Genomic DNA, 21,954 nt, shown 5'->3' with positions numbered 1-21,954 from the left:
TACGAACAGCCATATTCGGCCCCATATGAAAGACCATTGCGACGAAAAAGATCGAGCATAGTCAGAGTGAGACTTTGAGGCAAGGGCGGGTCTCCACAGTACCGCAATGTGTCTTACCTGTCCGCTTCGTCTAATATGGGATTGGACGGAGGTTAACAATTCTCGTTGCACCTTTATTTTACAACTGATACATCATGTTCTTCTAACATATTATTCAGTCATAATGCAGGCTCAGCGCAATATAGAATCGACACTTCATCGTCTACGCTCAACGGGAACTCATCATCGACTCCAATATACAGTCGAAAGAGGGCCATCACAGATGGAGAAAGAGCTGGGACAAAGAAGCTCTACCAATCAGACAATGTCGTTTGCCGGGACCCATATTCAAAAAGAAATCCAAAGCGCACTACACTGCAATTGGTGAATTTCTTTACACTAGCATTGTTGGAGTTTTGACAAGTCAAACTACGGAGCATTACACAGTGTCCTCACATGCAAGCCTCACTAACACGTTCGATACTAATTATAGTTACACAACAAGTAATCACTCTACTTGAAGTTGTCACAGGCCTACACTGTACACGCACGATGAATCACCGCCATTCTTGTGACCCACTCGCTTCCAGCATTGTCACTGCACAAAATGTTCCTCCCACACCATAAATAAGAGCCCCCATTTCCTTCCGTCGAAACGATCCCCACACTCACAAAACTAAAAATCTAATCTCACAAAGTTGACATCACAAACACACAACACAACATACACCACAGACATGTCATCAAACACTCGCCAAACACAGTCTCATATTTCTCTCCCGCCTGCCCGTCCGCAGCCCGCGACGTGCATGTCGCAGACGGTGCCGAAGCAGAAGCTCAAGACCATGGCGGATCTGGACAAGGAGGAAGAGGCCAAGGTGGCGAAGACGCATCGCCGGCGTAAGACGCTGGGTGAGCGCATCGAGGCGTGGGTGGTCATGAAGGTTAGTGGGGGATTGGCTGAATAGCATCCGTCTAGAGGGCGGTATGATGTATGTCTTATCTTAACCTGAGATTGTTCTAGAGATTTGTAAATATCTGAATAACATTTAAAAAAAAAACTTAATCACTTCGTGCATGTCTCACGTGTTATCTCATTTGTGCTTGCGTGTTTTGCAAAGGTGAAACATGGTCCGTATTGATAATGAGAAGTATAAAAAACGGTCATCGTTGAGCTGTGGGCTACATTGTATATCCACATTGAACATTATACACTCACAATACTTTACGCTGTATATACACATTCAAATACGCTCTCGGCCATGATTCATCATAACCACGCAAACATGTTGTGCCATATACAACTCTATCTCTCGCCTCAACATTCAATAAACTTTTCGAATATTGACCATCTACATACACATTTGCTTAGATTTGAAATCTCAAACCTCCCGATTCCTGCACACCAGCAGAACTCTTCCAGCAACCATGGCCTTGCACCACCTCAGCCCCAGAAGTCCGCAGAGTTCCAGACTACATGGGCTCCTGGGCGGTTGGAGAGCTAGATGAGTGTGTCTCTGATACGATCAGAGCTAGAGGTAGAGCGTTGTCTGACGAGTCTTACGCTATGGCTGAAGCCATGGAGGCGAAAGATGGTCAAACTAGCAGCCAGCATGCGACTTATCGGCCTGGCCCAACACCTGGACTGCGGTCGTGTATTCGAGGTCATAACGGAGCGACAGGTGCAAAGCACAAAAATGCTTTTCAATTCTCCCAGCCGGCGCTAGTCACGCAAGCAGTGACCGGGTTCTCCAGCGAGATCAGGCGGTAAGTCTGTACCAGCTAGGGCGATGAGCTCGATTCAAACGCCACAACTTGCGACTCGGCCGCGTCTACTGAGACCGGCGACAAATCACCTGTTTCGTGGCTTTTTGAACGCGGAAGAGGTGGCGAGCGGAAAAGATGACATGCGCGAGCGCCGCGCGAGCTTGCATGCTTTCGAGGTGCTCGCGACGAAGGGTCTGCATGGCATGAAGAAGTATGGGCTGAAGGCGGTGAAGATGGCGGAGAAGAGGAAGTAGTTGCTCGCTCAGACGTCAAGCCCTTGGTGGGTTTCTAGATTTCCTTATTGAATTTAACATTATGTCTGTCTTACTTGGTAACTTACTTATGCTCGTGATGGATGTTGGGTCATATCTGATCATGGCAAGACGTAGACAACTGGTTGTGATACCTTTGAAAATCCACACCTGTCTACATTATACGCGCGGTAGTGGCGAAATGGACTTGAGTTTGGTAGACAGAGATGGTGGGTTGGTACCGTTGTTTCGAGTATGAAGTTCAAATGTATGTCTGGTTTCTGATTACTCTTGAGTGTTTTGGTACTTAGGTTTAATTCTGGGAGACAGCTACCTAGTGTAGCTCGCTGTTATGCAGCTCAGGCACTTGTGTGAAGTCATACTACTGGAGATAGTATTTATTCAGATGTTTACATTACATCACCGAGTACTTGTCATGGTACCCATTAAGCAAAAATGCATTCCAAGCTCAGTGATTGGAAACGCTCGGAAAACATCTATATAGAGTATGTTCAAAAGATCTACTCTACATTCTCAAGCTATGCCAGGCCTCGGTGAAAGTCTCGGTGCAGCTGTAGTTGGCCACAGGATGCTGTTCAACAATAAGGCATTTCACATAATGACTGCTCACTGTGCGTACACACAGTCCAGACCCAAGTCTCAAGACCACGAGTGAAACATGTTCACCCAACACAATCTCATCATACCCAAAACTCCCAGAGCATCCCTGAGAGATCCAACCCTTCAAAATATGCATAAAAAAACACCAAAACAAAAGCCATGCATCCAACACCATCCAAGGCAAACCGCACCACTGCAACCCCCAAGAAGACTGTTCGCTTCACTATGAACGAGCCAGAGGTCCGTTACATCGGCCCCGAGATGAGCTAATGACCGAATGGTGAGATATGAGTGAGGCCACAATTTCAAGATGTCCGCAATGCACCGAAGCCGACCAAAAAGGCCTTTAAGGCTGTGAAAGCGGAGGAGAGGGAAGCTCGTCGTGCAAAATTACCCTGGTGGAAGGATTTTGCGGGAGATGCTTTCCAAACCTGTTTAGGTTTTGGTGAGGCAGAGTATGAGAAAGGGGAAGATGCGGAGGGACTGTGATTGAACCCTGCGCCTTCGGTATATGATACAGTAGAATGCAATTGTGTCCTTGACTCAATAGAATATTCAGTACTGTGCCAGCTCCATTGCTTGCGATCTATCTAATTTTTGTCTGCATTGAGACTGTCTGAGACAACTAAAACCTGGTAAAGTGCATGAATAGTGCTCATGCATCGTGAGTATACTTCATTACTGCCTTCCTCATTATATACCTACAACCCATTTCCACTGCAGATCTAAGTCTTTGTACATCATCAGTCTATTCCATCACATGAATTCTCAATATGCCGCCCTTGTTTATTCTTCTCCTCACGACTCCCCCTGATCTATTCCATGCAACAGGAACTCCACGCTCAAAAGAACTCCGCAACAAAGCCTTCTATGATGCTTGAGAACTTCTTCTTCAGTCCCGAGGTCCCAGCTTATGTCACATTTGACAAGCTTGTGGAAGCAGCAGCCAACTCTCCTCGTCTTTCGCGGCGAACAATGACAGCACCTAGGCCGGTACCTGCATCGGTCCGACCATCAGCACCGCCAGAGGATGAGAACCACTGCAGATCAGATTTGCCGTGGCACCATGCCAGCTCCAACCGGCTCGTCCTCGCAGCTGCGAACTCCCCACGCATAGCGCCTAAGCAAATCCAGGTGCCTGCGGTACTGGAATGTCAGGATGAAGATTGCTCCGCCACATCTATGCAACGGCCTCGACTTGTTTCGCAACCCCCCTTTCGTGCTGGGGCGCATTCGCTTCGCCCTGCGCGTAGAGTAACGCTGGCTCCTCGACCTAGTTCACCACCTCTCACCGAGGACGAAGAAGCAGCATACACTTCTAGGCCGCAGATCCGTCGACCGCCGACTCAACATCAGTTCTCGGCCTTCTTGGGTGAAGACCACAAGAACAACCATGAGGGCGGTGTTCAAGCACTTCGTCCATCACGCTTTCAGCGATTGAAGGCAAAGTTGAAGAAGACATTGCGCCGTGCCAAGGACTTTGCCGTGTGCTAGATGTGCCTTGGAGCTTCTGGAGTACGTTTGAGGACTGGCGCTATAATAAATTAATCACAACTTCGCTCTTGATCACTCTTGACGTACGAATCAACGTGCCAATATCACATCTTACCATCACTCTGCAATATGAAGACGCACTAACACTTTCAATAATGGCCAGATCTTCAAATCGGTGCCATCGCTCCGTCCCACATACTGGAGCGACAAGATACCAGTCGCTGCTGTTACCGCAGTCTGTATCGTTCTCTGCGTCGGCATTGTCATCGCGTACAACGATACCAGCCTCCTGAAGATTCTCAGCGGGTTTTCAGGCGATGCAGCTGCAGTAGCTGCATCGCCATACGTCATTGCGATGAAGGACATAGGCATTACCGGCTTGCCTCACCTGACCAACGCACCTCCCTGCACCTCGATCTTTTCTGCCAGCAACGCTTACACATACTACGGCACACGCTCGCGCCACGCCCTATCTCTTGACGGCCATGCGTCCAAAGCTCTGAGAAAGTGTACCAAGTCCGGCATTCCCATCTATTGTCTCATCGGCACATGCATCTTCCTGTTCCTGGGGTTTCTCAACGTATCAAGCAGCAGCGCGAAAGTGCTTACGTGTTTTACGAGTATCGTCACGGCTGCCCAGATCATCGATCACATCGTCATTTGTATCACGTACCTCTTTTTCTACCGCGCCTGCAAACCACAAGGAGTTGACAGGCGCGCGATGCCTTACTATGCGTACTTCTAGCCGTATTCCACCTGGGTCGCTCTGATCTTCCTGACATGCGTTGTCACCTGCTACGGGTACCCAGTGTTCCTACAAGGGCACTGGGCAATCGATACCTTCTTCACATTTTACCTCCTGGTACTCCTCGCGCCGTTTCTGTTCTTTGGCTGGAAACTGCTCAAGCGCACTAAATCTGTCAACCCTCTCGAGGCCGATTTGGTATGGCAAAAGCCTGTCATTGATGCGTATGAAGAGGCTTTCGACGAGCCCCTCTCGGATTTTGGCAAGAGATTGGCCATATGTTCATATCAGGTAGAAATACCAAGGGATGTCGAAACAAGGTGTGATTAGGTTGCAATAGATATAACAGATGGGTTGAGCTTGAAAATCGTCATAGTAAGCATAGGTGGTCGATCCTAGCGATGTGTTTTGGTAGTGTGTCGCTATATGCACCACAAGAAATCATTCGTACTTCAATTGAATGATACGATGGCTCTGGACTATGAATTCACCGAATCCCTCATGTCGAGCGGAAGCTGCAGATGGCTTCGACTTACACTTGAGAGAGCGGAGGAGGCCGTTCAAAAAGACGGCACCGGTTCGGCTTGCCTCATTTGGACAGACCCGCCAGAACAGCATCCCACTTTCGAGTCGCCTATCTCCAACGTGACCACTCCGAACACCGGTCCATTTCATGCCAAGATATCCGAGTCAGCACTCGTACCCATACAGTTTGTCCTCTCAAACTTTGCGAATGCAAAAACAGTCATTCACTATATTCATAATCTTCTACCAAATACCACCCATCCTTTTCGCCCACGATGCCTTATGCACCTAAGGTCGGCGACTCGCTCGACTCATTGGACACTCCGTCCATGATTGTCGACCTTGATTTGATGGAAGCAAATATCAAGAAGCTCATGGAGCGCCTCCTTCCAACAGGCGTGAACATTCGGCCACACCTGAAAACCACCAAGTCCGCACTGTTGGCCCAAAGACTTGTTGACGCTGGCGCAAAGGGCGGATGCGTCGCCAAACTATCCGAGGCTGAAGTAATGTGCGCAAAAGGCTTTGACGACTTATTGATCACGTGTGAGATCATCGGTGCGCCGAAAGTTAAGAGATTAGCGGAATTGTTCAAGAAGCACAAGTCGATCAGGATCGTGGTGGACAGTGAAGTCGGCGCCAGAGCGATCAATGACGAGCTTAAGAAGAGTGGGGTGGATGGCAGAATCGCAGTCTTGATCGATCTCGACGTCGGTCTGCATCGCACTGGCATACAGCCCGGCGAGCCGGCGTTGAAGCTTGCGGCGTGCATTGCTCAGCTAGATCACATGGCTTTGATAGGCGTACAGGGCTACGAGGGACATCTCCAGCATGTGCACAGCTTCGAAGAGCGGAAAGCAAAGTGCCTGGAGTCGATGCAGATTCTCACTTCGACTGCCAATGCTTTGCGAGAGGCCGGACATCAGATCGATGTGGTCACGACAGGCGGGACAGGCACGGCTGAGTTCTGCATAAGTGTACCGGGCGTCAATGAAGTCCAGCCTGGATCTTTCATCTTCATGGACACGGACTATCGCGCTGCTATTGGGACGACGTATTCGAATAGCCTTACTATCTTGTCTACCGTCCTTTCAACCCAAGGGCCGAGGATTATTACCATCGACGCTGGACTCAAGAGCTTGACGACGGACAGCGGGCTGGCTGAGTGTAAGACGCCAGGGTATAAGTATGGGGTCTTGGGCGATGAGCATGGGAGTTTGGAATGGGAGGATGGATCGGATGCACGGCCTTTGAAGGTCGGCGATAGAGTGGAAATGGTGCCGAGCCATATTGATCCGACAATCAATTTGCATGATACATACTTTGCATACAGGAAGGGTGTCATTGAGGAGATATGGGCGGTGGACTCGAGAGGAAAGGTGCAATAATCAGTGAAAGCCGGAGAGATGCGATTATTTGCCTAGGTAGTTTACTATTACATGTATGCATCAGGCAACGCGGAGGGCTTCAACAAGCGGCCCAAATAGTTTCCATACTTTACACACCGAATGCACGACTCCTGCTTCGCTTCACTCCACCCATCGCCCCACGGAAGATCTCTTCACCCTTCTCTAACATCTGCTTGCGCTCCTCCAGAAACGCACGATGTGCCATATTCTCGGGAGGCTCAGCGGCTATGAAGGAGACCTCTTCGTCCGTCATAGCTTGAACGCCAGTTGGACTCAGAATCCTACTTATAAGAGGTTCTATCATGCATCGCTCGATCACCTGTTTGGTAACGGCATGGATGAAGTACTTCATCTCGTCCTATAGACAGTCAGCATGTGAAAATCCAGAAAGAAAGGGAGGTGAGTGCGACATACCTTATAGTATGCCTTGGCGCTCTCAAGCGTTTCTTCGGCGCTGAAAACCTCCATATCACGACTGACGCTTTTGTTCATCTCAGTCTTGAATCGACCGTGATCCAAGTGGCCTGTGCCTGAAGTAGCAGCTTGACGTGCATCCCTGACAAAAGCTTCGTACTTCTGTTGGCGGCGCTTCTGAACATTGTCGGTATAGTAATGATTATAGGTGCTGGGATGGCGCGCCTTATCTTGCAGAAGCTTACGGAGCTCTTCCTGGCCATCTCCCAACGTATCATCTAGGACGACATTGACGACTAGCTCTTCGAGCGGCTTCTTGAACTCCGCAGGTGCAACATGTTCGAGAACCTGCTGGATGAAGTACTTGACCATGCTGCGCACTTGCTCGACATGATCTTCGGCGAGCGCCTTCCAAGGTCTAGACTGCTCCCAGAAGAGATGACTGGTAACTTCGGGGTTGACGCTGCCAGGAAGCTCCCGTCCACGACAGCGCAGCATCACCTTCCTTACCCAATTTAGGTACTCCTCATCTGTCAAGATTTCTGGTTCCGGGAGGTCATTGTCGTGATGTTTGGCAGAGACGGCCTCGGCTTCAACCTCACGATTGTCCTCCTCGCCTTCCTCGTCTTCCTCGTCTTCATCGTCACTGTCGTCTTCGTCATCACTGTCATCTTCGGACACAGGTGATGAGGGTGGCGCCGGCTCTTCATTGATCTGGGAACTCGGCGTCACGTATTTGTGGCCTCGTAGGCGCATGTTCTCAGCGAAGCGAGAATTCAGGTCCTGGACAAGTGCCCTGAACCGGCGGACGTTTCTACCCACGGTAGTCGGTTCGTCTAGCTCAACATCATCGAAAAAGGGATCAACATAACTACCATTGATGGCATCTCTCAGTATGATGTTGACCTTCTGACTGATCGTCGTCAGCAGCATCTTTTGCTCTTGTGGCGTTTCGCGTCGGTCCCCAAGGCTGTCCAATTGCTCCGTGGTCTCGCGCAGAGTGGTCTTCAACTCCTGCTTCAGCGCAGGTAGTTCTTGTACCAAGTGACGATGCAGTAAGTTACTCAGGCGGTCGCGAAGCGTCTCAATGCCTACGTTAGTACGGGTTAGGTCCTTGAATTGTCCCTGCGCAAAGAAGGCATCTTCCGCAGTGTTGCGCTGCGCGAATGTGTACTGCATTTCTCCTTCCGATCTGTTTTTTACCACATGCCATCCCCGCTGCAGGAAGACTTCCTTGTTCATAGCCAAATCAAGCCAGGACTGCTCGTCGTCAGCGCTCAGACAATCAGGCTTCGTGATGATACCGAGCGTGCGAGAGCCTTTGGGGTCCATTTTCTTGAACAAGCTGAGAATGATCTGGTTGGCGGCATCATTCTTGACAGACACAACAGCAAGAATAATCGTGCGTGGGTTCTGCATGTACTCCTGCACAAGCCCAAAGATTAAGTCTTTGTCCGCCTCTGTGGAAGCCTTCGTTGCACTGTGGATGAGTCCGGGAAGATCGACGAGTGTGCTGGGTATGTTAGCATATTTAGGTGAGGAGGTCGGACACAGGCACTACTCACAGCTGAGGACGATCAGGGCCACAGATCTCAATACTGAGAATGTCCCGAGAGAACGCCGCGGATTGGCCAATTTTGCCCAGTCCCATTGCCGCTGTGGCATCTTCGACAATTAGAGGGAGCTCGCTGAGGTCGATAACTGTCCAGGTGAAAGTGGATAGCTTCTTTCGCTCCTTGGATGAGCGCGATTTGCTTGCGTTAATCTTGATTGTGACTGAGCTTGTAGGCTGGCGTCGTAGGACGATCTCAGTCGCAAAGCGCGTGCACAAGCCAGCTTTCCGCGGGAAGGGTATCTCGGTGATCTGTACAGTGTTTGCGTCAGTATGGCTGTTGATGTCTTATTATAGGTTAACTAACAGCTTCAAGCACAGAGCTTTTGCCCGATGATTGATCACCACACACTACTAGCTGTGGCAACTCGATAGTGCCGTTAAGGCCAATGCGACGGAGCTTGTCGACTACATCAAGCACACGGCGCTCGTTGGTTGACTGCAGCTTCTTGAGCGAGTCTGTGGTGATCTGATCGGGGTGTAGTGGAGCGAGAGGCATCTCGATCTCGCTGTCAGCCTCGACCTTGAGCGACTCGGGGCCGTTCCGCGTGTCGTCCAGCCGCTGTATGACTGATTCCGACATCGTATCTGAGAAGGTGAGGCCTTTTTCAGGACTTGCTTGTGCGCGCCTCTTTGCCGGTGGGCCGTCCATAAGTTGTGTGGACTGGTGTGGCGTGTGGTGAGGAACAAAGAACCCAGCGATGACGAGAAAAGCTGTCGCGGCTGATAACAAAGCGCTCGATTATTAAAATTATCGGGTTCAGAGTGAAAACGTGGGCGGCGGAGGTGAGCAAACGCGTAGAGGCGTGCAAACGAGGGCAGGACGTAGCACGTCACCACGCCGATTCCTGCACCATGTTCGATAACGTCGAAAACCAGTGTCAGAATCTACATGTGCTCGCTGAATAGGATGTCTTGATTGAGCTTACTAGCAACAGAAAGCTGGAGGATTGATCAGATCGACAGGGGAGCAGTGAGACAGAATGGAAGTTTTACAACAGAAACTAGGAAAATATACTACATAGGGCTTCGAGAAGCGGCATGACAGCAGTGTGAGAGTTCAATACAATGACTAAGGCAAGAAGCAAGTGGTGAGGTAAGGAAATGCAAATGTCGTAGGCTGAAGTTGAAACGATAGCTGCGCCCTCACGTAGCGCATGTGTCCCGTCATGGCGTCTCTCTCACTTTCAAATACATCATGTACCCGTCACGTTGGAAACGATGTTCGTGAGGACGTGGTATTGCATTTTCCCTATGGGACGCCGAACCCTAACATGGGAATAGTGTCCGATACACCGGTCCCAAGATGTGAATCATCATTCCTTTCATTCCATTTTCCCGCTGTTATCGGAGTGGTTCAGAGAGAGTAATAGAACACCGAGTCATCCCGAAAAACTGCCAGTAAACCCCGACCCATGCACAAACAGCAGCTAGCTTAACGACGGCCGGATGCCTGGACCTTGGGTGCGGCACCCTTGGAGCCCTGCTTGCTCTGGATCTTGGATGCCTGGCCTCGCGCAGCGCTGGAGGCGCTCTTGGCCTTCTCAGCCTTCTTCTTTGACTCGGCAGCGGCCTTCTTCTCCTTTCCTTCCTGGACGGCGGCTGAACGGGCGGCGGCACGGGCCTCGGGGCGCTGGGAACGGCGCTCCTTGATCACGTCGAGGGAAGCACCGACGATGGCACGCTGGTGCTTGACTGTGCGGCGGGTACGCTTCTTGGCAACTTCCTGTACGATGACGGTGGTTAGCATTTGCGCGCAGTGGTGCAATGCCAGGGGTCTTGGACTGGATTGGGGCTGCGCTCATCGCCATCTGCACACATCTCGCGATGCGACTGATGTCATAACTAGGAGCGCGCCCACTTCCATCTTCCCATCGCATTCGTGAATGGAGGCAAACTAACCTCAGAGATACCCTTCTTGTGCATCCGTCGGTAAAGGGTGGTCCATGAGATCTTGCGGGGGTTCTTCCTCTGCAGGAAGAGGGACTCGGTCTTGCCGTTCTGGAAGCGGAAGATCTTGCTGTCACCACGGATGTACAGCTTGCCCTATTGTTTCCGTCAGCGTCTATGCCCTCAATTGCCCGGTCACAGTCCCTCCGCCAGGCATAGATGGTGTGTGGTAGCGCGACCGCGGAATATCGACATCTGGCGGGTCGCTGTGGGGGACGGCATAACGCACCTTTCCAGGGTAGATCTTTTGACCGCTGAAGGAGTCGTCGTAGGTACGCATGTTGGCGGTGTTGGGGCGGTACCTGTGGTGTTAGTCGTGGGGTTGTCGTCGGTCGCGGTAGGAGGTCGTAATTGATTGTGTGCGGATGGGTCATCTCGCTAGGCTGGAAGTGGCGCTAGCACGCTATCTTGGCGCGGCTGAGCCACAGTGGCTGGTGCACCCCGTCCCGCCTCACAAACTTACCTCCACTTCCAACACGTTGCCGTTTGCCAGCTATACGAGAGTATAACTGAGTCCTCGTAACTTCATTCATTGCGCAAAAGTATTGCGCATGCTACCAGGCTACTAGATGCGCCAGCTGCAATTTCGCCCCGATCATCTACTTATATCTGATGACACGCAGCACAGGAATGTCCGTCGGCAAAGACTTTTTTTGACGTGCTGTGTTTCTAGGAGCTACGTCAAGACGTTCGCTTCATCTATTTCAGGGCCCCAGCATCTCACGTGGAACTTAGTTCTCCACCATCGCTATCAGTTCGTCCCACTCGGCACACCCAATTTCCTCGCAGCCGTTGTCGATCAACTGCGTGATTTCCCACACAAGCTCCTCTGTACGATCTGAATCTCCTGAAGTCGATCTCTCATCTTTGACTCTTAGTCCCTCTCCCGAGCTCACTTCTGTATCACACAGCATTTGCCAATCCTTCATTGCCTCATCGACATCCTGTTCGGAATGATCCTCTGTGCTCTTCGTGATCGCCAGCTTCTTGAAGCCACTGCACATTCCTCGCAACCTTGCGTGTAGCTTGCTGCCCATGTCAAGCATCTTGCGTGGCCGTTTGGACTTCTTTTGTGACTCGGTAAGGCGTTTCGAGATGTCTCTAGATCCAGATCGTGATAAGATGGATGCCGAACAGTTGTATAAGTCCGGTAGATATAGCGCAGGCGGGCACTGTCAGTATGGCCTGGGGTTGCCTAATGCTCCTGGTAAGCTCTTTAATGGAGGTGGTAAAGATTGGCTCGAGATATCTTTGCATGTGAGCCTTGTTGCTGTCTCACCTTCGCATATCAATTTACCAAAAGCAGCACTGAGGTTTGAGAAGGTCAATAGGCAAACGGAGTCCGCCGACGAGTGTTTGCTCTAGGTGATTACTCGCGAGGCTGGTTGTTAGGCGAACGGAGTAAAGGGTCCAAATGTTGCGATTACGCATATTGTGAACTCTTTCACCTTCACCGCACGACTATTGGTCACGTGTTACATCAGGTAATCGTCTCCTCACTCAAAGCCGTACATCCAGTATCTTTGCTGGTCTCCGAGATATATAGCATCGTTACCATCGACATTTCAAGCTATATCTATAGATGAAGAGAAAGAGAAAGATCAAATGCAAAACGGGGCGAAAAGTGGCCATCAAGTCGCCGTTGAAGCCTCTCTGCACCGCAATTAGAAAACAACCATGATTGTCATTCTTAACCAGATCATACATAGAATCTTATCTGACAGCAGTAGTAATGCTTGCACAAGTAGTTATAGTTATGCATTCAAAAAGCGACGTCATATTTGACCGGACGCCGCAAGTTCCGGACTTCCGGACTTCTCCGGAACGTGCAATGTGCTGGACCTTCCAACATCAACCTTCAACCTCCATCCGTGATCCGAGGACGTTATCAACATACCTTTCCAAATTTTGTCGGCATAGATTCTAATACATGCCATGGGTGTGGGCTCTTCTTCGGCGGGGAAGAAGGGTCCTGTCCAGGATTAGATATTGTAGCCGCTGTCTACATGCCTACTTTGTTACAAACCCTCCGAAGGCGCCCTGAACCTTGCCATCTCTGAGCAGCAGATTTTACGACGCTATGCGTGCATGTGGAAGAATTCTGGCGAGGATGATCTCCTTCTGACAAAAGCGTCAACGAGAAGACTTCAATCCCCATGTAGCAAATTTGGGGACTGCAGACTCACAATTTTCCATCATTCTTTGATGTATTCATCCGTCTCTTATAATATCAGCCTACAGGTGACTCGTAACCACGGCCTCTCTCCTGCATCATATCTCGCGCGAGGTGACCTATCGGCGTATTGACAAACATGATCAAGGGTTTTGCGGAGGCACAGCCGAATATGTTCACACAACCCATCCTCGTCAATATGCTTCCGATGTATTCACGGAGGCTCTATTGAACAGCTTATCTGAAAGAAGCTCGCTTCCATTGTCACGCGATTCTGCGGGCTATCTTGGCGTTCGTGCATTGGAAAGCCTGAAGAGAAGCAAGCGTCCTTGGCGACATGGGTGAGTATGCAGTGATAAGGTATGGTACGGTTGAACCCATCCACACCCCGCACTTTTGCCGAACGATGATAACAAACGGCCGATGGAATCGCTTCTTATATTCGGGTATGACTGTAGAAGAAGCCATGAGCTCACATCACGTCGGGGGAGCATGCGAGATGCTCTACTCATCGTTAAGATGCTACCGGTATCTTCTATTGACACACATGCTTTCATTTACTAGATACCCACGCTCTAAGATTGTTAAATCTAGTTAGAATGTGCTTTCACAACTGTCGCCCTGACTCGCAGAATTCGGCCCATCTCTCGTCTACCATGCTCGCAGGACTCCGCTTTACCTTCTCTTATCATGTCCATTGTTAAGCAAGATAGATACATGTCGCAACCAATGACTAGCAGTCCTTACCTTACATCAGAGGGCTATAAAGGTCCACTAAGGGACGGAAATTCGCACACTCAAGCAGCATTCGTGATTCTCCAATCCTCGAATAATGATGATACTTCCCTTCGCAGGACTGACTTTTGCCAGTCTAGCATTGTCTTCAGCTCTACCGCCTTTAGGAGCTGAAAGAAAGCTCCTCCATGACCTACTTGGCAAGCGCGGTTACAATGGCTCTTCATGCCTCAACGACGCAGCACCTGTAACTTCTGCCCCGAAGCCGAATATATGGGCCCAGATCCCACCCGAAGACAATCTCGCCGTTTGGAACCTACTTCACGCGCCAGAATCAGGCTTGAACTTGACGCATCCAAGCAAGGCAATACCGTCGGACAACTACGTGTAAGTACTGCATTCGAGCATGTAGATAGCCTGCTTACTTAGCATAGGTTCTGGATTGACACTCTTCCTCTCAATAAGACTGATGTGCTACCTTTCATCGACGGGGCTGGCGCAATGCCTGCTAAATATGCTCGTGCTATCATCTTCCAGGGCGGCAAAAGTGATCCAGATTCTCAAGAGTACATGATTGGTCCTTTGCCAGTCGCCAACACAACAACTATCCAAAAGCTCGACTATATCTATAATGGAGGCAAGGGGGGCTCCATACCATACAATGCTCGATTCTGGGACGAGCCGCGCACAGCAGCAACGGATCCTTTGATTGCGTCGATCATGTCAAACATCTCCGACATCACTGCATCACTCTTCCAAGGTGCCGTCTACTATGGCGCAAAAGACAATAGAAGTATGTGTACCGACAGACACTTTGATAAATGCTATCAAAATATGCTCACATGATGTAGCTACATTAGCAATGACGTCCGGTGAGCCTCGATCTTTCGATGGAACGCAGGCATTTCGAAACATCATGTTTCGCATCCCAGGTCCTGCGACATACATGACCCCGTTGGACTTCTTTCTTCTCATCGACTGCACTGGAACCGACCCATCGCTATACAAAATGAAAGGGTTTGTCACCGGCGAGAAGTTTTACCCGACCATTTCGGCTCTCCGCACTGCTTTCGAAGCTGGTGAGCTGGGCATGGAGTTTGACCAGACTTTGGATGCAGACTGGGCAATGGTTGATTATAAGCCTGAACTCGGTGTTCGCGATCTCGAGGATAGGTTGGCACCAGCTACTCTGGAGATTGGCGGGAAACGATACAAGGTCGATGAGAAGAACCAGTACGTCGAGTATATGGGCTGGTCTTTCTATATTGCATTCTCGAGGACAACTGGTATCATGTTCTACGACATCAAGTTCAAAGGCGAGCGCATCTTATATGAGCTCTCGTTGCAAGAAGCAACCGCGCAGTACGGGGGCAACCAACCAAAATCAGCAAACACTGTTTACCACGACACTTACTACAGTCTCGGGATGGAGATGGGAACCCTCATCGAAGGTTATGACTGTCCTTGGGTAAGTTCTCAAAGCCGGATTGGAGTCGAACGTCTATTGACTTTGCTTGATAGGGATCTACCTTCTGGAACTTGACCTACCATTCTAACAACGGCTCTGTGGTCAACACTAACTCCCTGTGCATGTTTGAAGCGGATATGAACTTTCCGCTCTCGCGCCACCGAACAGGTGAGAGTAATAAGTACGGTTTCAGTAGCCTGGGTACGGTCAAAGGTGCACAGCTCACCGTTCGGGCGATTGCTACAGTGGGCAACTACGGTACGTTGTGTTCATTATAATCATCATCTAGAATTACACTAACATCAGTTCCGCTTCTAGATTACATGTTCGATTACGGCTTCCATCAGGATGGTTCTCTCGAAGTCAGCGTCCGCGCAAGTGGATACTTGCAAAGCTCATACTACTATCCGAATCAAGGAAAGTGGGGCCCACGCATCCAGCAAGCAATCCAAGGCTCACTTCATGACCATGTCATTACTTTCAAAGGAGATTTCGATGTCCTTGGGACTGGTAATTCCCTTCAAGTGTCTGAGCTCAAGGCTGTGAACCAATCTCAGCCATGGTTTCCGGAGCTCGGCGTATTTGAGCAAATAGAACTGGACGTCTCGATGATGCAAGAAGAGAAGCAGTTCAACTGGGCACCAAACAATGAGGCTATGTATGTCGTCTTGAACCCGAATGCGACAAACAAATGGGGCGAGATGCGCGGGTATCGTTTGGTTCCCGGCCGATCCGACATACACCTAACCACCCTGGGCTCGCCGTGGTCTCTGAAGAATTCGGAGTTCGCAAAGACTCATCTCGCAGTATCGCGACAACACGATAACGAGGTCTTCGCAAACAGCGTGCAGAACGCCAACCTCCCATGGGCCCCGCAGCAAGACTTTAGCAAATTCTTCGATGGCGAAAACATCGAGGACGAAGATCTCGTTGTCTGGTTCAATCTTGGGATGCACCACTACACACGGAGTGAGGATGTGCCGGTAAGTAAGCAGGCTTGGTCTACGCGCATGAGCTGAACAAGCACAGGTCACACTGTACACCGAGGCGTATAGCAGCATCGTGTTTGCCCCACAGAATTTCTTCGATCGGGCTCAAGACGGCGACCTGTTGAACAGAAGGTGGATCGTGGTAAACTCGACCACAGGCGAGCTCAAGTACGAAACGTATGGTGTCGGGTTGGAGACTTGTCCTGTGCAGCTAGCTGAGCCGGCTGAGCGTATACTCGGGGTTGTCAACATCTGAATTGGCCACCGATGAGGAAACGACGAAGCATTGTACACGTTGAATTCGGCCAACACTTCATTGCTTCTTAGTGAAGATCAGCACCATCACCGCTTCGTAGTTAGAGAAGCGGTCACTGCAAATGTCACGAGATTCACTGCCGTCTTACTGTGTAAGCTGTCATTACCAACATAAGCCAGACACTTCTGTATTGGTCTATTGACCGGTTGCTGACAGTATTTGAAGCACTTGACGAGGCTCACGACTTGGCATGAGTCCGAGCATCAAATAGAATCGAGTGAAGCATATGGTACATCACGCCTTACCCTCCCGTCTCTAGCTAGCGAGGACTTGCCGAAGATCTGCACAATTTGATGCTTCGTGCACACCGCGATTTCTAGTGCCTTAATCGGATTGACGATGCAATGAATCATGTGCGGCCGAGCCAACCTAGAATGTATGTCTTGCATGAAAGCACGAGGCACTCTTCGCAGGTGTTCTCCGTGAAGAGCTAATTGGGTGGTTCCACTGGGCTAGTCCAGTTCTGGAAAGCAGAAAGCTTGGTACGACAGCAGCGACAGTCCACATCGTGATGCTTTTCGATCCCACAGGTACCAGGAACATTTGAAGAGCCACCTGCCTGGGACTGTAGGGTGTGGGAAGACGCGAGACTGTGGCTTATGAGTAGCGATCCTGCATGAACGCTGACGTCCCTGACTCAAGATCCCGCTTTTGTGCGCGCTCACCGATCAAGTAGGCATGCTGGTTTGGCACAAATGGGATTCGTCGCTTTCGAGGTTGCTATACTCCAAACGACAACCTCCGCGATGACAAGCACCGAACCTTCGGAATACCGGTATACACGCTAGTGGAGGCTATGACATAAGTGATAAACCGGGGGGCTCGTGGAAACGACGACTCGTCTCTGCAATGCCAACAGCATGACCGTGCCGTGTTGGAAACTCGTTGTTGCGGCTCAATTATCCGTATTCGGCGTTTGTGGAAAATTTGTGAGTTTACATGGGTCCCGCTTTTTCTCTGACTGACACGCAGTAGCTTCCTCAAGCGCGATGTCATTTTACTTCCAGTTCATCACCTCAGATGTTGTCTAGAATCTCACGCGCACTCAGCACTCACCGACATCTTTCGGCTCGAACGTGTCATGACGAGTTCATGTTTGCCACCAGGAAACGAAATCGATGAGGAGATCTGATGTCAATGTCAGGGGAAGAGTAGTTCACGTGACCACAACACTCATGCGTCTCGAACCCTGCGCCAGCCGCTGTGCTTCGGCTGACTTCCAACAACACTGCGCGCTTAAATGCGTCGCCTCACTCCCCTCGGCGACAGCAGCGTATAGACGGCAATTGCCGCTGTTTACAACATCGTGCCTCATCTCGCATGCTCCGGCGGCTTGATCATAAAGTCCAGTATTAGAGACAGATTCTTCGAACATCGAGCAATGCAACTGTATGAGTACGAGATGGCTTCCGTGCCTAATCTGAGAACTACAGGCGTGCGCGAGTTCTCGTTTGCGGAGGTTAGAGGCACTGCCATGACACGACTTGGCGACAGCCTCCAAGCTGTAGTGATCAGGAAGCATAGCTTTTGATCACTGACGCGCAGTAGCGTCGACCATGCGGTCCGCGGTTGGTGCAGCCATGCCTCAAGAGCGGGGATCGATAGAAGTCGGACGCAAGGTTGCGCAACTAGCAGTTCACGTCGCTTTCTACAACACAACCCGGCGCACCCACTTTCTATCCAGGACCTAGCAATGAACTTGCAAAGTTGTTGATGCGGTCTTGGCCTAGGTACTCAGCCCCAAGATTCGATACGTGAGCACAGGCCACACTTATCTGCAGAACAACTGCGGCTGTTTCGTAGTTGTTCCTCAGGTATCAAACATACAGAGAAGAGTCCTTGGTCAACGAGAATCTAGGCGCTATGCCATGACTCGCGGCTCAGGCAGTGATGAGCGAAGTTCGCTGCAAGAAGACGGGCGAAGGAAGATCGCCCTCTTTCCATGCATGATGGTCTCCAACCCATATCTTCGCCAAGTATAACACCTTCACGTAGCGAACAGCTGTGAAGCCCGCCATTATCGAGATATGCGCCAGAGTCCTAGGGTGCAAACACCGCGTTGAGGCGCTATATCAGGCATGTTCTCTTCGGAATTCCTGATTGAGCGACCTGCAGAGGCTTTATCCCCTGGTAAAAACTTGGGGGCGTTCAACCAACCTTGACAAGAGAATGCGGCTCGGATAATGTTGAGCCTGTCTCCTCATACCAAACATGTGGCCATCGCTCTGTTCAACTTCGCCGTCTGCTCCATGCATCGTATGTGGCGCCACCTAACACTTGCGGAATTCACAGCCGTTCCATGGCAAAGCCGTCGAATCCTTACTGGCGTGTCGTGGCACAGGCATTAGTCTTCGCATGACAATAGCGCTTGCGTCATGTGCATGGCAACCCTCTTAGGGCCATTTCATCGAACGAGCTTCACCGATCAGCCCGGATATGCTTTTTGCCCTGAGTTGGAAAAACGAAAATTCCAATAGGAAGAAGCGCGAGGACATGAGACACAGGCTCGGTGGCCCACTCCGACTCGCAAATTCAACACAACGCGGCGATCATTTCGCCAGGTCACGAAGTCTTGCCGCCAGGATGGTTGCACATGCTTGCAATCGAGTATCATTGACCGCTGCAGCCTGCCTGTGGTGTCCGAGGTCCGCATGCACGTTATCACATAGGTGTAGTCTTATCGCACAAGAATTTCCGGTGAACGAGGTCAGATCGCAGATTTGCAGCGCGCCAGACCTTACTGGTGAACAGCTCGTCAAAAGACAACAGTATCCTCGAGATACTGCCATAGAAAATGCGCCGCGTGATACACCCCGCATGCAGTGAGCTGCAGCAGCTTCGACATGCATGTAGTCTTCGCCTATTCACCCTTCCCTCTATGGCCCTTCCGAGCTTACCCTATGTAAGGGGAGCACTTGACAGGAACAAGCGGCGTATTCAGCCGCTATTATTGCAATGCACGTTCACTTGCATGCATACTCGAGGCGAGGTGTAACTGCTGGCGACCCTCGCACCAGCAGCGCCGAGTGAAGAACGTGGCGTAGGGCTGATGCAAGAACAACGATCATCGAAAGTTGCAGTGCAATGCGAACCGGAGCGAGTACCGTGCATGGATCGCCCACTATTATGGCATGCAAGAGCCCATCCATATGGAATTTATGACCGCATCTTCAAATCACGCTGAATGCTTTTTGCGTGAACGTGGGATCTTCACCGCCATAGTCAGCTTGAAAGCCCAAGGGGCACCCTACACAAGGAGCCATGCGCCATGAGTACTCGTGGGAATACCGGTGCAGTAAGCTGGTGATAGTCAGAGACTAGGGAGGAGTATGGGGCAGGGGGTCAGTTCCGCCCGGGTGGCAAAGCTTCGATGCGTTCCGCTGCGCGTGTCCGCGTAGTCTGGTTTGAGAGCCTGGACCCGATTGTAGGGAAATTTTAGTAAAAGGCCTAGCATGGCCTCGTGCTGACCAGCATACGTCGATTGTGCAGGCGTCAGGTGACGAATGGAGTTGGTGGGATTCGCCCTTGTTCACATGATTTACCGCGGCGGCGTGCTAGCTGGCATGGTTTGCTGCACTGATTCCTTGACTTGGCCAACTGGTCAAACGCCTTGAACTCGATCAGTGCGGCTCAGTCAGCCCCGATATTAGCATATCGAAATAGCCCTCGCTCTGAGTTGTCTACACGTGAAATGCGGTGACTGTTACGATCTTTGGGTATTTAACTCTACTTCAGCTACCGCAACCTTCTTCTTCCCACAACATTCCTTTCAACCACTACTTTTGATCCATCAGACACGGAAAACTTACTCCACATTACTAGTTATTCAACAATTCTGAAACATTGCACAAAACCCGATACCATGTCCACTCATACTCTTAGTCCCAAGTCGTCGAATGACAGTCTGCAAAGCAGATTTTCCGCTGCTTCATCCCCAGACAAGCTCGCGCCTGCGCTGGCCGGCCCCATGGTCTGGGAAAAGCTCGACCCATCTGATTACGTTGTTGATCTCAGCCCTCGTGAGGTTCAGGACATCCGCGCTGCCGTTATTAAGGTGAAGAGTAAGTTTACAAGCCCATCGTAATCTTCCTCAGGCTAATTATTGCTAGTTGCGGGTACGCCCAGAGCCGAGATCCGACAAGAAACATTCGTTCTGGACAATCCAGTCTTGGCTCGCAAGCTGTCCTCGGTCAGTGAAGAGCTCCACCAGGGTCAGGGCGTTGTCGTTCTACGCGGTCTTGATGCTGCCAATTTCAACGACGAAGAGGCAGTCGTGGCGTTCGCTGGAGTGTGCGCGTACGTGTGCCCAGAGCGAGCCACTGATTCGTATGCCAACCAGACACTGAGTATGCTTCCAAGCCTTATTACACTCGCAGAGACACCGTCTAACTTTTTCACAGGCCATGTCCGCGATGCTACCAAGGAGGCGGTGCCTACTTGGGCCAAGGATATCGGCCTTGCTGGTTCAAAGATCACGGCAGCAATGGATTTCCACAGCGACCGATTCTCTGGCGACGTCATTGCTCTCCATGTTCGTAACGATGGCGGCATTGGTAGCGGCGGCGAGCAATACGTTGCCAGCTTCTGGCGAATCTACAACGAACTTCTCGAGCTTGACCCGGAGGTCTTGGAGACGATGGCGGAGGCGGATTGGCCGTTTGAGCTGAAGCAGAAGTAAATCAGAATGTGCAAAAATGATGAATCGGAACATGCTAACAGCGAAAAAGGGATAAGGAGCCATACCTTGAGTTGGGACCAACCCTCTTCTTCTCAAAGGGCAAGCCCATGTGTCAACTTGTAAAAGCGCCGCTCCTGGGTACCCCCCTGATTCATCGCGACCCAAGCATGCCCTCCGTCTCTGACAAGCAGATGCATGCCATGCACGCTGTTGGCGAGCTTGCAAAGCGTTTCTGCACCAAGCTCGACCGCAAGCAGGGTGACATCCAGTTCATCAACAACCTGAGTGTCATGCATGCTCGAGAAGCGTATCGCGGAGCCCAGGGAAAGCCCAGTACTCGCCACCTCCTCCGCATGTTCCTGCGTGATCCCCAGAATGCCTGGGAAAAGCCAGCCCGGTTCCGTAACAACTTCGACGATCCCTTCACGCCTGGCCGCCCACAGAACCTTCCGGTCATCGACAACGACCCTTGGCGCATCATCAGCGGCCGTGAGAGTCACGGTTAGACGTTCACTGAAATACTTCCAGTGGGTTACTGATAGTAGTCCAAACGACACTAGGCATTATGAAAGGAGGTATTGTCGGGTTTCAAGGAGTATGGTGCTTTCATGGTGGAATCATTGCTTCTCTGTGTTCCTCAAATTGCTTCTCCATTAGATTCGCATCTTACATGCGATTGATTGTAGCATGAAACAGTTAATAGAATCCGTTGAAAAAAAACCGAAACTGCTCTTCAGGTGCCGCAACTGACAAGCTTGGGTATAGGAT

The 21,954-nt window shown here is 50.6% G+C and overlaps 11 protein-coding genes across 11 annotated transcripts; 7 read left to right on the top strand and 4 right to left on the bottom strand.

The window, feature by feature from the left end:
- Window positions 1–776: 776 nt before the first annotated feature.
- SNOG_07389 (hypothetical protein) lies at window positions 777–1,081 on the top strand (the record flags this gene model as incomplete). Its single annotated transcript, XM_001797674.1, has 2 exons — window positions 777–983; window positions 1,064–1,081. 2 exons carry the CDS (start codon window positions 777–779, stop codon window positions 1,079–1,081), a joined length of 225 nt encoding a protein of 74 aa, XP_001797726.1.
- Window positions 1,082–1,167: 86 nt separating this feature from the next.
- On the top strand, window positions 1,168–1,544 carry SNOG_07388 (hypothetical protein; the record flags this gene model as incomplete). Its single annotated transcript, XM_001797673.1, has 2 exons — window positions 1,168–1,190; window positions 1,412–1,544. The coding sequence occupies 2 exons, from the start codon at window positions 1,168–1,170 to the stop codon at window positions 1,542–1,544; spliced, it is 156 nt and encodes a 51-aa protein (XP_001797725.1).
- A 62-nt stretch (window positions 1,545–1,606) lies between these two features.
- On the top strand, window positions 1,607–2,060 carry SNOG_07387 (hypothetical protein; the record flags this gene model as incomplete). Its single annotated transcript, XM_001797672.1, is given in 2 exon segments — window positions 1,607–1,806; window positions 1,826–2,060. 2 exon segments carry the CDS (start codon window positions 1,607–1,609, stop codon window positions 2,058–2,060), a joined length of 435 nt encoding a protein of 144 aa, XP_001797724.1.
- Window positions 2,061–2,259: 199 nt separating this feature from the next.
- SNOG_07386 (hypothetical protein) lies at window positions 2,260–2,948 on the top strand (the record flags this gene model as incomplete). The annotated part of the gene is made up of 3 exons (XM_001797671.1): window positions 2,260–2,287; window positions 2,597–2,689; window positions 2,836–2,948. 3 exons carry the CDS (start codon window positions 2,260–2,262, stop codon window positions 2,946–2,948), a joined length of 234 nt encoding a protein of 77 aa, XP_001797723.1.
- Window positions 2,949–3,837: 889 nt separating this feature from the next.
- SNOG_07385 (hypothetical protein) lies at window positions 3,838–6,830 on the top strand (the record flags this gene model as incomplete). The annotated part of the gene is made up of 5 exons (XM_001797670.1): window positions 3,838–3,932; window positions 3,956–4,163; window positions 4,336–4,773; window positions 4,918–5,208; window positions 5,736–6,830. The coding sequence occupies 5 exons, from the start codon at window positions 3,838–3,840 to the stop codon at window positions 6,828–6,830; spliced, it is 2,127 nt and encodes a 708-aa protein (XP_001797722.1).
- Window positions 6,831–6,939: 109 nt separating this feature from the next.
- Window positions 6,940–9,460, bottom strand: SNOG_07383 (hypothetical protein; the record flags this gene model as incomplete). Its single annotated transcript, XM_001797669.1, has 4 exons — window positions 6,940–7,209; window positions 7,266–8,778; window positions 8,831–9,129; window positions 9,230–9,460. 4 exons carry the CDS (start codon window positions 9,458–9,460, stop codon window positions 6,940–6,942), a joined length of 2,313 nt encoding a protein of 770 aa, XP_001797721.1.
- Window positions 9,461–10,104: 644 nt separating this feature from the next.
- Window positions 10,105–11,133, bottom strand: SNOG_07382 (hypothetical protein). Its single transcript, XM_001797668.1, has 3 exons — window positions 11,057–11,133; window positions 10,780–10,923; window positions 10,105–10,603 (listed from the first exon to the last, which is right to left on the bottom strand). Exons 1-3 carry the CDS (start codon window positions 11,105–11,107, stop codon window positions 10,313–10,315), a joined length of 486 nt encoding a protein of 161 aa, XP_001797720.1. The 5' UTR covers window positions 11,108–11,133; the 3' UTR covers window positions 10,105–10,312.
- A 425-nt stretch (window positions 11,134–11,558) lies between these two features.
- Window positions 11,559–11,873, bottom strand: SNOG_07381 (hypothetical protein; the record flags this gene model as incomplete). Its single annotated transcript, XM_001797667.1, has 1 exon — window positions 11,559–11,873. One exon carries the CDS (start codon window positions 11,871–11,873, stop codon window positions 11,559–11,561), a length of 315 nt encoding a protein of 104 aa, XP_001797719.1.
- A 450-nt stretch (window positions 11,874–12,323) lies between these two features.
- On the bottom strand, window positions 12,324–12,881 carry SNOG_07380 (hypothetical protein; the record flags this gene model as incomplete). The annotated part of the gene is made up of 3 exons (XM_001797666.1): window positions 12,324–12,358; window positions 12,725–12,799; window positions 12,854–12,881. The coding sequence occupies 3 exons, from the start codon at window positions 12,879–12,881 to the stop codon at window positions 12,324–12,326; spliced, it is 138 nt and encodes a 45-aa protein (XP_001797718.1).
- A 951-nt stretch (window positions 12,882–13,832) lies between these two features.
- On the top strand, window positions 13,833–16,448 carry SNOG_07379 (hypothetical protein; the record flags this gene model as incomplete). The annotated part of the gene is made up of 6 exons (XM_001797665.1): window positions 13,833–14,122; window positions 14,170–14,528; window positions 14,596–15,203; window positions 15,257–15,461; window positions 15,522–16,186; window positions 16,233–16,448. The coding sequence occupies 6 exons, from the start codon at window positions 13,833–13,835 to the stop codon at window positions 16,446–16,448; spliced, it is 2,343 nt and encodes a 780-aa protein (XP_001797717.1).
- A 3,922-nt stretch (window positions 16,449–20,370) lies between these two features.
- On the top strand, window positions 20,371–21,692 carry SNOG_07378 (hypothetical protein; the record flags this gene model as incomplete). The annotated part of the gene is made up of 3 exons (XM_001797664.1): window positions 20,371–20,569; window positions 20,618–21,182; window positions 21,236–21,692. 3 exons carry the CDS (start codon window positions 20,371–20,373, stop codon window positions 21,690–21,692), a joined length of 1,221 nt encoding a protein of 406 aa, XP_001797716.1.
- Between the last annotated feature and the right edge of the window lie 262 nt (window positions 21,693–21,954).

Source organism: Parastagonospora nodorum (genome assembly GCF_000146915.1).
Source record: "Parastagonospora nodorum SN15 chromosome Unknown scaffold_11, whole genome shotgun sequence".
Taxonomy (NCBI): domain Eukaryota; kingdom Fungi; phylum Ascomycota; class Dothideomycetes; order Pleosporales; family Phaeosphaeriaceae; genus Parastagonospora; species Parastagonospora nodorum.
Note: the sequence above shows the minus strand (reverse complement) of the source record. Positions and strands in the feature narration are given on the sequence as shown.